The sequence below is a fragment of the Ammospiza nelsoni genome, chromosome 18 (assembly GCF_027579445.1).
Source record: "Ammospiza nelsoni isolate bAmmNel1 chromosome 18, bAmmNel1.pri, whole genome shotgun sequence".
NCBI lineage: Eukaryota > Metazoa > Chordata > Aves > Passeriformes > Passerellidae > Ammospiza > Ammospiza nelsoni.
The window spans coordinates 8,367,779-8,383,268 of NC_080650.1; the positions used below are offsets into that span (position 1 = coordinate 8,367,779).

A 15,490-nucleotide genomic window follows, 5' to 3' on the forward strand; every position below is an offset into this window, starting at 1 on the left:
CTCAGGTTTGATTTAGTGTGTACAGTATAAGAATCCCTGTACTTTTAAACATCCTCAGTAACAAAGACACAATAATTAGCATAATTGTCAATTCAGCCTCTAATAATGTACAATGTGCTCATTAACCCAATTAACCCCACACAGCACAACAACCATCACAAACAACACAACTGATGCAGTGAAGGGGAATGGCTGCTTGACAGCCCTGCCACATCCCAGCACGATGAGATGACACTGGCAAGGGCTGAAGGCAACTCCCAGAGGCAGGACCCCCAGCCAGCCTGGAGATGGGGCACGCTGCCACCTGAGCTGGTGCGTCAGCCATGTGCTCTGCTCCCTTCAGCCCTGTCCCAGGGCAATTGAGGAGTTTCTACTCCCACAAGGTTTTTCCTGATACATTTAATTAAGCAACACCCACATATGCACACCCCACTTCTCAACCCCCCCTCTTGCTGAAAGAGTCTCGGGTGGGATTCACTCGCCTGCTTTTGCTGCTGCTTAATTCAGTCAGGTTGGTAAATAATTCAGCAAGCACTCAGCCAACAAACAAACAGGCAGGCAGCACAAATGGCCAGACAGGGAGATGAAAGAATGAGAGACAGAAAGAAAAACCAAATGGGAGAGTGACAGCTTTTGCTGGAGCTCTTTTTCTACAGGCAGTACTTCAAGTTTTGCCTACTTCTTCATCCTCTGTGCTTACACTCTCATCCCATGAAGAATCAGGCAAGTTTGTGCAACTGACACTGCCATTACCTACTGACTGCTCACTGGTTGGGGCCCCACTGAATGACCACACAACCTTGTGATTAAAGTTTAGGAAAAGCTTCAGTAGTACCTTGCTTATGCTCTTCAGCTTTGAAACCTTTCAAGAAGGGGACCAGCAGCTCTTGGGCTACAGCTGGGCATGTAGGAATCTGCATCACTGACTCAAGTCTTTTTAGGCCTCTGTTTTTCCAGCTGTAGAAGAGAAGATGAAAATCGTTCCCTACTGGCATCCCAGCAGGCCTAACAAACAGAAGCAATGCTAGGGGTCTGAGAGTCCTTCAGATGAAATGCCAAGGCTTAGCAAAACCTTTAGAATTCTCTGACTGCATCAGTGAATATATCAAAAGACAGTATTATCAAGCACCAAAAATATTAATTCCAGCCTTCCATAAAAACTGATAACCATAAAAAATATATCCCAATCACAGCAAAGGTTTGGGATGATTCAAGGTAAACACTCCACTATCTGTCTATAAAAAACAAACAGTAAACCAAAACATGTGGAGTAGAATTTTCTGTGGTGCTTAACCTTACAATAATAAGGAAGCTTTAACAAATGGTATTTTGAAAATGTTTTCTACACACATAATAAATTAGCATAAGACAACCTTATTAACACAGCTAGTTTGTTTGAGCTAGATATGTGAGCACTCTGTGAGAAAATAATTTTATGAAGTGAATAAGGAAACGTCTATGCACCACAAGTTCACTAAAACAGAATCCAAATCACAAGCACTATTGGGAGCCACAGTTATAACAAGACCACCCATCTCTCAAACTGCTGGGACACCTCTAGGCCAGGACTAGTGAGAGACACAATGACAACCAGATTTAGGGTAGCTTGCACACAATGTGCTCATTAGGTAAATGTCCTGAGTCTTGCTGACTCCTTCCTATAAGGTATTTAACAGCTTTGCATGTGAGGATTGTCCTGAAGTGGTAGTGGAAAGACGTGAATTTCAAAGGAGACAAAGCATTGTACAAACATCTCTTAGATTATCAATTCTCTCAATCTATGCTCGGAGCCACATAATTACATGATAGTTGCCATGTTTCAGTATGCAGAAATGCCCTTGCAAGAGCATAAGACAAGCAGGTTGGTTTATTAACATGCTTCATGTGAACATACTCTGAGTCTCATGGAAAGGGACAAAAAAGAGCAACAGAAGGATAACCTCAGTAGGTGTGCATAGAAAGTAATTACAGCAGAATGAAATGTTTTCAGGCTGTGGAATAAAAAAGCATTTCCTCTACCAAAATAGAGAATGAGGTAGCAAGCAAGAGCCACAGCTCAATGACCAGCTGCAGACATTTACCTGCTAGACCCTGTGCAATTTAGGGTGAGAGCCCAGAAAGATGACCCAGGGAGAAACAGGTCCCTTCTGCTGGTGGGTAAGAGCAGTCAGTCAATGGTTAGAAAGCGACATGCTCCTGGAAAGAAGGCTGCCCAAATAGTGGCTGAGCCACCATTACACTGTGGTGACTGTTAAGCCAGGTATGACAGCAGCATGGCAATGTGTGCCAGCCAACTCCCTGGCAGCTCTTTAGTTACCTACCAGCCACAGAGAAAATGGGTTAAAAGAGAAGTGGGGCTGCTGCTGACCAGGTCTGGATACTGTTCTGGAGTTCATGCCCAGATCCACTTGGTGTAAGCTCTCAAGTCATGTGAAACCTTCTTATAGCAGTTCTGCACAGGGTTAGGCAAACCCCTTCTGGTTTTGACTCAAGGAGGCTCCTATTGCCCAAATCTTGCTCTGAGATTTTGTTTCAAATACACACAGGTGCACCAAGTGTAACTATGGCCAAAATCAGCCTGGTTGCAAGTCAAATGTTTAGATGGTTTCCACCCCAAATCATAAATCCCACTCTGTCATCTGGAAATGAGCCCATTCCGCTCAGACCTCAGCTTGCAGGGAAAAGCTGACTCCAGTTCACAGAAAGGGTCGCAAATCCAGTCCGTGTTCTGGGTTTGTAACCCCCAAAATAAGCAAAATCGCCTTGGCTTTGGGTTCATCTGGACCTTGTTGCCAGCGTCATGGTGTCATCTAGTGGTGACAGCTTGTACGGGCACACACACTGTACCCACCTCCACAAACATCCCCACGGAGAGTAGTGCAGTTGCAGTCCGGTAAATGTCTTCCAAAGTACACCACCTTTTCCAAAGGCAGAACAGCTCCATCATTTCAGTAAAAGCACCTCGAGGAGAGCTTTTTCGCAAAGGCTCCCAAATAAAGTGAAGGGCAAACTTTGCATCAGTTCTACACAACTAGAAGACAATCTCCTGGGGAAAGGTCAAGCCACAGTAACTTTAAGGGACAACAGCCAGAAGCAAATTCAGTTGTGAATATGTTTGATATTCAAAAGTAATTTTCAGTATAGAACTTGCATCTCTTGAAATGTCCCTTTTACCTACATTGTAATAATGCTCAAAAATCATAGTAATAGATACAAGAGGAAAAAAGGCTCCAATTTCAATTTGTACTTTGAGAGCTCTCTTGCACAGGCAGCCATACCCAGGTATCAAGAAAGGGCAGCTGATTTTTGGGCTCCAAGTTTATGTCATACAGGGGGCAAGCTCAAGAACAGTGCAGCTGAAGCAGCTCCCAAAGTCACAGAACATCTTTTTCAAGAGGTCAAGTGCCTTAGGTCTCACTTCAAGCATTTCTAGAGGGATTTGACCCACCATATATTCTGTGTCAGAGTTCTGGCAACATGAGTTCCTTCTCCTCGGTGAAGCTTGAAACTGATGTACCTGCTCTTAAACCTTGTCTCGTTTTAATTCAATGAAATTTAAGCCTAGGAGTTTTACCTTTCAGCTAAAACAAAGTAGGAACACAAACATGATTGGTTTTCCAGGCTCAGCTGATGAGTAGGAACAGAGACACCATGAGCCCCTGAGTTCCCATAACCTCAGGCACTGCACTGAGTCACTTGTCCCACAAGCTGATAAGAGCTGCATCTCAAAGGAAAGAAAGCTCTGTTCAAATTGGAAGAAGGATCACAGTGTCAGCAGAGAGGCAAGAAAAAATTGCCAATTTCAGCACTATCCTGGAAATGAAGTGGGTTTTCAGGTTCCTGAGGTCTATCTGAGGTTTCATCATGGATCCAGCTCAAGTGCTTCCTTGGCATGTTTGTCTTCTTACCTAGAGCTTAATCCTTCCCTCTGATCTGGTCTTTCTGTCTGCAAGCTAATGGGCTTGAAATTACTGTATATTCATGTGTCCCTCTGAGCTCTGATCTGTGACACAACCATAGCTACAGCTGGATTTGCTTCTTTCTTTGTTGTCTAGAGTTGCAGCCTAAAGGACAGGCTTGATGCAAAAAACAATGACATTCAAATGGCAGTTCACATGTGGGCTAAGAGGGAGAAAGCACTTTTCAGAACCCTGGTTTCTTTTGAGATCTATCCTGAGACACTGAATTTTAAGCTTGGTACCAGCACAGATGAGGGCTATCCTCATGGCAGAGGACTCCACACACCCCATTCCACCTTGGTCACAGACAGCACTGGGAAGAGATTTAACTACTACATGCCTGGACTCAAAATGACCACAGGAATTATCCAAAACCAATGAACTTTTTATAGCTGCACCAAAGTGCTTTCTTCTCTTGGATCGGTTTTCTTCCCCCATCCTATTACCTGCGTTCCACTTAATCTATGAAGCTGGAAGACTTCATTATGCCATCTACCCACTAGGTCTAACATGAAGGTGAAGCCCAAGGCAAGTTTCTCAAAGGTAAGAGAGAATGCTCAGCTACTGTTATGTGTGGCAGGTTTTAATTTTTAGTAAGTACACCAACCTAGAAATAACAGATAACTTACATCAGAGCCTGCATATAGAGTACCTTTCACTCCAGAGCTTTCCAAAATTGTGCATGCACAGCAACACAGAAATGCAGCCACCTCTGGAGCTGATTACAGCTGCTGCTTGTCCAATACAGTGTGGTAGCAACAAGGAGAGCCACCACAATAAACCTCTGGGTTTTTGGCAAATGCACTATGGATTTCTGCACATTTGTTATACCAGAGGACACCCATATATTTAAAGGCTTCACCTGACAGAGCCAGCAAAACACATTTCCTTTTTGTCCCTTGGAAGGTCAAAAACCTCCCCAGCAGAATACGCTGGAATACAAACAGCGAGGCTCTTGAGCAATTTCATATCTGATATTCAGGCACTCGCTAGCTCTACCGCTCAGTGCGTGCCGTGCCAGATGTGTCACAAGGAAAGGTCACGGCAAGGTTTTTCCTGCCAGACTTGCCCGCTTTACAGGAGCAGCAGCTTTGTGCCTGCTCGGTTGCTCTGTCCTGTGCTCCAGGCACGGTGCCTTGTTTGGGAGCGCCCTCTGCCGCCCGGCCCGCAGCCCTGCGAGCCTGCAGGGGGCGAGGCCGGGCCCGTGAGCGCGATCTCGGCTACGGACGGGCAGCAGCCGGCGCCATTCAGCTTCACGCGCCTGTCAGAGGCCCTCGCTAGAGCCGGGCCCTGCGTTCAGCACCTGGGTCTGACTGCCTGAGCTCTACAAGTTTGCAAAGCACTGCCACCCACCCGGGCTGCGGAGACAATTGATTTTTTCAGGTCAACTTTACTTCAGCTCATCTCCCACACTTCACAAAGCTCTTGCCCAGTCCTTCTCATCTGGGATGTGAGGCAGAAAAAGCAGCATATGCCCCTTGCACTGGAACTGCTGGGACTCTTCCTTTGCAGCCATGGGAGGCAGCTTACTCTTCACTTCCACCCAGCCCACCTCATCTAAGTGATGGGTAACTCCTGTCTCCAAAGGAAAATAGGAAAGCTGACTAGTCCAAGATCTGGGGAGCCAGAAATGCATTTGGGGGTCAGCAGGCCTCTGAAAACTGCACCCAAGGAGTTTCTATTTAGGTGGTAAGATATCAGGTATTCTAGAAGGTTCTATTAACTTACAATCAATATACCAGGCAAATTTCTTTAGTCACTCCATCATCTTCACAACTGCAAAAATCCTGATCCTACTCTTACCCCTTTCTGTTCAAGCTGGTGTAGGCAGCCAAACCTGACACCAAGACTGAAGTTTCTGACTCCCAATGCCAGAACATAATGTGATTTTCTACTTACCTAGGTTAATACAGTTCTTCCAATAAAGTTCTTTTAAGCACAACACCCCTAAGTATCTTTATTAGATCACTCACTCATGTCCAATCAGCTCCCACACAGGCTCAAGGAATAACTTTGCAGCATGTACAGGATGCTCTGTGCAGTGAGCTCAGGTACTGCAAAGCTGTTTGGTCTGTGCTCCAGAGTCCTGTGAAGCTCTCAGCAAGGAAATGGTTTGCAGGTGTGCATGCCAGGATGCACACATACAGCCTTCACCTGTGTGCTAACAGCAAGCATCTTAAAACTTTTGAGATGTTGCATCAAAATGTAACTTGCACTGGGGAAGAGAACTACATGAGAGTAATATATGATTTTACCTCTTCTTTTTGTCATCCAGACTCAGATTCTTCTGTGAGATGCTGCTCATATACAAGAGTAGAATTCCATGACTCTTCCCTTCTTACATCTGGACAGAAGTTACCACTTCAAGTGCTCATTCCTAATCAATACATACAGCTAGAATTGTCTCCTAGATTTGCTACAATTCAGACATTTTCTCCTCTCTAAGGCAGAGCACAATTTATTTTGTCAGGCTTGTCACTGCAAAGCTGGGACTACTTGCTTAAGAACAGACTAAGACACAATCCTAGCTCTGCCAGGAAGGGTTTTTAATTCCAAAATATGTATATGGAGCATCAGGGTATGTAGCAGTCTTTGTATGGGCACTTATTATTCTAACTTCCAATTCTCTTCCCCTTTTGGCTGCCATGCTTTCCTTGAGAAGAGATACCTGAATACAGTCAGGTAACCTCTCCCTTCAGTGAACTGCCAGCCTTTGTTGTTTGCCTGTGTGATTACTCATCTGTGTCACTGTGTCACCCTCCTGTTCTGCTCTCCTGTCAGACAGCAGACGAGAAACATTTCTCAGTGCCACAGTAAGCACTGAGGCTCCCATGGCTCTGCTGACCCTGGAGATGTCTGTGTTAGAGTAACATAACTCCCAGCAACACTATCACTGCTGTTAGGCCACTGATATTGTACCAGAAATAAACACAAAGGCATCACCTACAACTACAAAGCTTTAGACACAGGGCTGCTGCAGTGGCAAGGGCCCAGCAGAAACCCAGTTCTTCTAGGGAAGCTGTACTAGCTACTAAACCAGCTGTGCCAGGGCTGCAGGTTACCAGAGCTCATCTGCTCCTGCCAGCTAAGCAGCTTATCTAATAATTACACCATGTCACCCTACCCATCTTGCTTCTTTGGGAGCAGAACCCCTGTGGCCTCCCAAATGCAGAATCCTCACAGAAACAGATGAGGCACCAAAAAACTCAAAAAAACCAACCCACAAACTCTAGGTAACAGTGTGAGGCAGAGATCCTTTGCATCCTTTGCACATGTCAGTAACAAGGTTCTATCAGAGAGCCTTCAATTAGAAAGGGTATCTGTGCATGCTCTCATTTCAGCAGATTTTAGTCCTTGTTACATGAAACAAGCAAAACTGCCAGGTCTTAACACCAAACAGCACAGGCAAAATATTTTTCAAAAACTCAAAAAATTAGTCATGCTTGAATCTGTATGTACATTCAGGACAAATTGTTTTGTTTGCTGCCGTGTTTTTTTGTTTGATTGTTTGGTTTCTGTTGGGTTTTTTGTTTGTTTGTTTTTTGGTGGGGTTTGGTTTTTTTGGTTTTTGTTTCTTTGTTTGTTTTGGATAGCATTCATGTGGAAGCAAAGGGAAAAGATGGACATATTTATGATACAAAGGGAAAAAAAAGAAAAGTGTCATGCAAACCATTCCATTGGCCACAATCCCTTCCCCCTTCTCCAGCATTTTCCAAAAGGAACTGTGGCTTCTCTTCCTCTGTTGACTCATTGCATTGGCTCCTCCACCGGGCTCCCATCCCTGCCCACATGAGCCCTGATGCTTTGCAGCATGCGCTGGGTGCCTGCAGGGGGTACCGCGACCCCGCTACCAGCCAGATCACACAGGCACGTTGTGCTAACGGAGGTGCATTGCTGCGCTTCTGTCTCTCACACACATAATGAGATTAGCATTTGAATAGTGCTGATCAAGTTACCAGTGGCTCTGAACCCCATCAGATGCAAATGTATCACTATAAATTTTGCTCCTTTCCTAAAAGCTCTTTATATGTGTGGCCAATGCAGAAAGAACTGCAGCGGGCATTGGCCCAGGAAATGTCTCTCACCATGACTGGGAATTTCTGAGAGTGGACAAACCACAGGAGCATCTTTCCCTAGATTTTTAATTTTTTTTTTTTTTTTTTAATGAGCAGTTCCCCCCCCCCCCTTTTTTAATATGTCTTTTCTCCCAAGGTTGCACAGGCATCAGGACATATTCTGGCATAAAGTTCAGAGACAAAATCCTTCACAGTACCTTCATGTAGGTCTTAATGCTATCTGGTTTAATTACCTGAGTAACTTCTGAAAGTCCTGGCAGCCTGGGGAGTCTCCAACTGCACTGATTCAGTGTCTCAGAAGCACTTGCAGTATTGGGGGGGGGTCTCAGTATTCTCGCCTCCTCAGTCTCCCTGGAGGAAAATACAGCACACAACCCACTTAGGAGGAATCTTCAGGGTACTGCCTTGCATGATTAAATGTAAACAGCCAAAACTCCTCCTCAGTGGACACTCAATTACAGGGAGTTCTCCCATGTCTGTGCTGCAGGAAGGAACCCTGAGGGGAAGGGAAGAAGGTGCAGTCAACTTGAGAAAATGAAATCTATGGATGTCAGGTGTGCACCTGACACTGCAGTGAGAACAGACATCACAGGAGCCTATAATTTCTGCTAACATGGAGATTTAACACATTCACAACATTCTGCAAGATTCATAGCAGTACAAAATGATGCATCCAGATCTCAAATGCAGCCATTTGAGTATTTAGGACCATACTGCAAACAAGTTTGCTCTTAAGAGTAACTATACTCAATTGTCTTCAGCAGCTTTCATTTCTCTGAACAAACTTAAAAGAAACTAAGATCACATCAGCTCTCCAAACAGCCTGACTGAAGCAAGCAAGCACTGTGAAGAACACTCAAACTCATTCACTTCCTGATCCAAAACCCTGGATGGCCTTAATTGCATTCTGGCAAATTCTGGGCATTCTATGCTAGAATACACACAAATTGCTATGTGGTTTGAGATTTGCAACTAGGAGTGACTTTCTGATAACCAAAGGTCCATTTATTATTTCTAATGTTATTATTCACCAGCTAACTACTCACTTCTAGCCCTAGATATTTTTAACATGGTACATTGATTTGGAGGTACAGGAAAGCACATGCACATAAGCACTGACTTGAATTAACAAAATATTAGAACTCCTCACCACCTCCCCTGAGAAGAAGCCTTCACATCTCCTCACTCCACCTGTTCCTCGTTAAAGGAAAGGTGTGAGGAAGTTTACCACATTTGTAGTGTCAATCAGCTCCTTTCCTATGGAGCATAAATAGGTTCAAGTAGCCGCAGGCACAGAGCACCAAAATTACTCCATGTCCCAGTTGGTTATATAATAAATCTGAATTAAATCAATAATTAAAGCAGTCCTTGCATGCTACTTCTCCCTGATGAGCCTCCAAACCTTTTTAGAAAGCCAGTGGCACTTCCCCATAATGAGAAAAGGGGCTCAGAGCCTGCTTCACTGTGAGCCGCCCACTGCACGGGCAAGAGACAAGACCCACTTTAACACCCATGGCAAAAGCAGGTGTAAATTCTGAATGCAGCCCACAATGGAAAAGGGACAGGCCCTCCACTGCACCATGCACAGGACACACCCTGAAGGCAGAGCCAAAACACGCTGCCCTGGCTGCCCCTCTGAGGCTCCCTAAGCTGTGAGCTCAGTGACGCTCCCTTCTCTGCAGGGACCTCCTCAGTCACCCTGGCTTCGGACTGAGGAGTTCCCCCTGAGCAACTCCTGCTGCCTGGGCCCCAGAGACACACCGGGGGACTAAAACCTCACTTAAGAGGTGCTCAGAAATGCACACTCCCAAGGGGAAGCCGAGGACACAGCCATATCATCAACCTACCATCCCCTCAGACAGAGACCACCGTGATCTGCCGCAACAGCCCAGCTTCTGAGGAACCCCCCGGACTGGGCAACTACAGCCCCAAACCATGCTCCTCGAGGTCACAGCGCTGTCCCAGAAGCGTGACCCTCAGACGAATGGAGCTGGGCGTTCCTCACACCACAGAGCCCCACCTCAGGGCTACAGAGCCCCGCCTCAGGGCCGGGCCCACCCCACGGCAAGGCCCCGCCTCAGGGCTGGGTCTCCCTCACGATACCTCCGCCCCTCAGCGCTGAGCCGTCTTCGGGGCGCTGCCCATGACCCGCTCACCCTTTATGCTTCGGGACCGTGTGTCGCGTCCCCTTCAGCCCTCCAGGGCTCGTTCTCCCTCGCGACGTCTTCATCCTTCACCCCTGGAGGCTGTGTCTCCCTCAGCCGTCGGGGCCATAACCCCGTGTCGCCCTCGCCCCTCAGGGCTGGGTGCTCCTCAGGGATGAGTGCCCATAAGGGCGAGTGCCCCTCAGGGCTGGCTGTCCCTCAGGGCCGGGTACCCCTCAGGGCTGGGTGCTCCTCAGGGCTGGCTGTCCCTCAGGGCCGAGTACCCCTCAGGGCTGGCTGTCCCTCAGGACCGTGTACCCCTCAGGGCGGGTGCCCCTCATGGCTGAAAGCCCCTCAGGGATGAGTGCCCATTAGGGCGGGCGGTTCCTCAGGGCTGGCTGCCCCTCGGGGCTGCGTACCCCTCTAGGCTGGCTGTCCCTCAGGGCTGTGCGCTCCGCAGGGCGGGTGTCCCTCCGGGCTGGGAGTCCCTCAGGGCTGTGTCCCTCCGGGCTGGCTCTCCCTCAGAGCTGTGCGCTCCTCAGGGCGGGTGTCCCTCAGGGCTGTGTCCCGCTCAGGGCTGTGTCCCGCTCAGGGCTGAGGCCGGCCCCCGTGCCCCGCGCGCTGGTGCTCGCACTCGCGCAGCAGCCGCCAGGGGGCGCGCCGGGGCCCTGCCTAGGCAGGCACCCCCTTCCCTCCCTGAGGGCACGATCCGGACACGCGGGAAAAGCACCCAAAAGGGAAAAAATCCCCCTAAAGAGGGGAAAAAATCCCCTAAAGAGGGGACAGCCCCTGTGTTGAAGAGCCCATGTAGAAGGACAAGCATGTAGATAAGGAAAAAAACCCCAAAAGACCTATGTCCCAGCCCAGGATAGAGGCCCTTAGCAACACTGGGGAGCTTTACCTTGATCCTACATTCCAGCTCTTGCACCAAACATTTATTTTACGAATAAAAAAATGTCACTTGAGACTGAAAAACAGCTGAAGAATAAATCAGATTTCTCTATTAGAAAGAAAAGGCATAATATAATGAACAGTACACAAGTGTGCAGAGTGATGTATATACAATAAAAACAGCACAGGGTGAAACATTTGCAACAGACACGAAGTCTAAGGTATTTTATTATATTTTATAGATTAAATATATCTTCAGTAGAGTCTCTTTTTAAAACACACAAAAGGAAAAAATACATTCTTCATGTACATATGAAATACTGACCATGTAGCAGGGACCATGTACAGTGCAAAATATGAATACAGCTACACAGACATCACCACCCTGGATGATTATCAAGCTCTTTCTACAGTAAAATTGGAACAAGTTAACATTTCTGTTTCCAAAGAGAAATCCATACCCTTCCCTTCCATGGCATTTTGTGCGATTGTGCAGGAAAGGGTTTAATTTACTTTTTAAAGACATTATAAAATCCTTGCATTGCATGAAAAATTATCGAACTCCTCAAGCTTTACCACTTTCACACATTCACAACTGCAATACAATTTTTATTGTGATTGCAACCCAACTCCAAAAATCCAGGGAATAACAGTAATATATATAACCTGGTATAGAGAAAGGAATGAATCAGAACTGATTGTTGCAATGGTCAGGATGTACCCAACATGTACACACACATACACAGAGGGTAGAGAGCCAGATGTGACGAGCATCTCCTGTTTGTCACGAGTTTGGAGTGAGGGCACAGGGTTGCACATTTCACTTGGGCAGTGGATCTCTAGTGTCTAGTAGGGGATGTCATTCTGGTAGTACTGGATCATGTCATATGTTCTACTCCTAAAGAAGAAAAGCAAACCAGAGGTAAGGAAAAGTTTAAAAAAACACTGCACCGATTGTCAAGAAACATTCATCAGGATCCCACAGAGACAAAACATGGGTGAAGGAAATCAGCTGCTAATCAAAACTAGCCCTCCATCCTTTGAAGGCATTGTGAAGGCCTAGTTACTGTTATGGACAGGACAAAACATCCTGCTCTTGTTTAAACTACTTTAAAAAAGTATTTCCACACTTCCCACTGTGGCAACAGCATCAGCAGTTTGGATCCTGTGTTTGGATAAGCCACAAGCACATCACACAGCATTTGCAGTTTGTTTTAGGAGAAGGAAATGCATAATGAATGAATCAAGATCATCAGGGATGCATGGAGACAGCATTATATGGAAATAAAAGTCATCTTAATTAAGGGGAATGCCAATAAATGAAAACAAAAGTGCAGGGGAAATAAGAGCATTAATAGCAGCATCTCTGATGAGTGACTGAGCGAACAAATCCCAGCTTGTTACAGATAACTCAATTATCCACGGGTAGAGCTTATTCAGGTCACAGATTAACCATGCCACAGGTAGAAAAGCTCAAGCTTGTCAGAACTAAGCTGGTTCTGGCCATTCACACAGCAGTGTCACTGCCTTCACCCCCCAGTATCAATCTGAGATTCTGAGCAGGTGCACTAGGGAGCACTGGAACCTCCACTCTAGTGGGGCTGTATCTGAGCCAGTGAGTGGCACTGGTCTCAAGCTGACCCCACAGGGAACTACACAAGAGTTTGTATTAGACTCTCCAATATATCCCACAAAGTCTGTATTATCTAGCATAATAAAAGATGCCCTTAAGATATTTAACTATTACATTTATTTAGCCTAACCAGTCTTGCTATTTTACCATCCTGGACTTAAGTCTTCCTTCCCAGCACAAAACAGAGGAGATGCTGCACATTCAGAAACAAAGCTGCTGTCCTGCACTATCAATGACTCAAATATTTTTGGCACCTGACTGATAGAACTCTACTTTTCAGCTCTGCTCAAAGCCTGATGGTCTTCCTTTAGCCATAGGGAGAAAACATGCATAGAAGCCAAACCTGTTGCTGAGGAAACAATTCTGGATGATCTTGATGATGAAAGTTGCAGCCTCCCTTTCAGTCATGTTGGGACTGAACCTGTGTCTATATGCAGAAAATCACAATCAAATAAGAGAAAATTAGTGAGGTTTCCTTTGAACGTGGTACAAATGTGTCTTTGCACAAGCTCAGCCAGGTGTGATTTCACTTCCTGCAAGTAGCTACTTCTTGTGAAACCACTTGGTACAAATGACATAACATTCTAATAAGAAACATTTTCCAGTTCACCCATATTGCTGACTTACTTCAACAGCTTGATTGTCTGCCCTCGGAAACAGGGCAGCCCTGTGTCCAACATCAGGGTAACCAGTGAGACCACAGCATCCATGTAAGGCCTAGAGAAAAAGAGGACAAAACCAGAACATTCAGACTCCTGCAGCCTTAGCAGGCAAAGCAGACAAGCTGAGGAGTTCAACCTTCAAAGGTGGATCCCACCTTTTCCTGTAATTAAATCAACACAATAATCCTCTTACATTTGCTGGTGAAGCTACACCATTGCTTGCAATCTGTCACTTTAATTAAATGTCACTCCTTTATGCTGGACTGTCAGACACTGAGAATGCTGCAAGATGAAGTCTCAAGAAGGATTATGCACAGTAATGCTTTAGCAAACAACATTTCTTTGGCATCAGAATGGTGAAGCAGTGCACCAAAATAGTACAAAAGGCTGAAACCAGCAACACCACACAGGAATATAGTGTCTTGTAATCTTAATTACTCTGGGTAATTCTTTGCTACATCAGCCCAATTTTCCTTCTCCTTCCTGTCCTGTTGCTCAGAACATTTATTATCTACCAGGCTATTACTCTGCTACTTGAGTGACACATTTGCTTTGCCACAAGAACTTGTCCAGACTGCTTCCCCTCAAGGAACCAAAATGATCTTGATTCCAAGACAGTAATTTCTTATTGTATTAACAGTGCACTAAATTGTGTCATGAAATGTGTGAAACATCACATTTATATATTGACTATATAAAATATTAAAATATAACATAAGGACAGAAAAAATACAACAAAGATAAGATGTAAAATAGCATTATTATTACATTGTTTCAAAGTTTGCAAGACTATTGGGCACAGATTCCCTACAAATCAACATTTGTTATAAATTTCTTCTCATCTGGCTTTGGGCATGCAAGAACTTCCACTTTGAGCAGCTAAGAACACCTTACCTGACTGCCAGATAGCCTCTGACACACATCTCCATAAACCATTTGAATGGTGTTGCCTCCATTTTCCCTCCCATTATCATCACCATCTCATCAGTCAGTTTAATGTCAGGCTCCCAGCCCAGGTTTCCACCAGGTGAGCTCTCAAACATGAATCCAAAATCTGTGCACAAAAGATAAACTGCCTCATAAGCTTTGTTGGTTAATTTTGTGCTGTTAAAGCTGACAGAAGCAAGAGATGTGGATTGCATGTATTAATGTAAATATTTTAACTCCAACTGGAAAATAGATTTGGTGAAGTGTAAGAATACCAACAAAAGCATCATCCCCATGACATGAGAATACATGTAAGAATGGTGATATCAAATAAACTGCTGAAATATTTGTGCAGTTCCAGAAAAGTAAAGCTAAAGCAGAGGTTACAGCCTCACACAACTATATAAATTTACTTGTCGAGTTTAATTCATACCCTTGCAGTGATGAAGGGAATCCCAAGACACATTTCTATAATTAAACACATACACACAAGTATCCATGCATGAGTACATAAACATGTGACACCCATACATATGTGTGTATATACTTTCCTGAACCTGACAAAACCTTGCAGAGCTAAATTGACACAGAAGCAGCCAACACAAACACACAACACTTGGCATGAAGGCATGAAAACCTTCCATGAATGTTTACAAACAGTGAAACCAGTATACAGATGGATCTCAAAGGGAAATGGGTTATTGTCTGTTATCAGCAACACTTAAGAGCAGAAAGCAAAGGTAATACTGACATTCAGATGTGCATATGACTGACCAATATGAATGATGTGTCCCTGTTTGTCCAGCATGATGTTGCCATTGTGCCTGTCTTTAATCTGGAGCAGGAACAGGAGCAGACTATAGGCAGCCATGCTGCGGATGAAATTATAGCGGGCCTGTACAAACAGCAAGTTAAAACAAATCAGAACAACTGACAGAATTTAATAACTGTCCATCAGGAGATGAGACAAAGCTTTTTTTCTTCCATTCATGATTAATTTGAAGCAATGTCCAATGACATTCTCCATACATGTATAGCTGCAATTACTTCTTTAGCTAACTCACTAATAGCTAAAAATGGATTATCAGCATCAGGAACTAGATACGGCATTATAGTAGTCATTATGCAATTATTTGTCATTATTTCTTATAGGTAGAATGTTTCTCAGTTGATATTTTGCTATGCTTGCCCACTGATA

At 45.0% G+C, this 15,490-nt stretch overlaps 1 protein-coding gene across 2 annotated transcripts in view; it reads right to left on the reverse strand.

Annotated features, from left to right (window-relative positions):
• Nucleotides 1-11,267: 11,267 nt before the first annotated feature.
• The window catches only part of PI4KA (phosphatidylinositol 4-kinase alpha), a 54,025-nt gene continuing 49,802 nt past the window's right edge, over nucleotides 11,268-15,490 (reverse strand). For both annotated transcript variants that reach the window (XM_059484952.1, XM_059484953.1), the window contains exons 51-55: nucleotides 15,067-15,187; nucleotides 14,260-14,419; nucleotides 13,331-13,420; nucleotides 13,047-13,130; nucleotides 11,268-11,968 (exon numbers count right to left, since the gene is read on the reverse strand). In XM_059484952.1, the coding sequence (XP_059340935.1) occupies nucleotides 11,917-11,968; nucleotides 13,047-13,130; nucleotides 13,331-13,420; nucleotides 14,260-14,419; nucleotides 15,067-15,187 (507 nt within the window). In that variant the 3' untranslated portion in view covers nucleotides 11,268-11,916. The remainder of the gene's footprint in view (nucleotides 11,969-13,046; nucleotides 13,131-13,330; nucleotides 13,421-14,259; nucleotides 14,420-15,066; nucleotides 15,188-15,490) is intronic.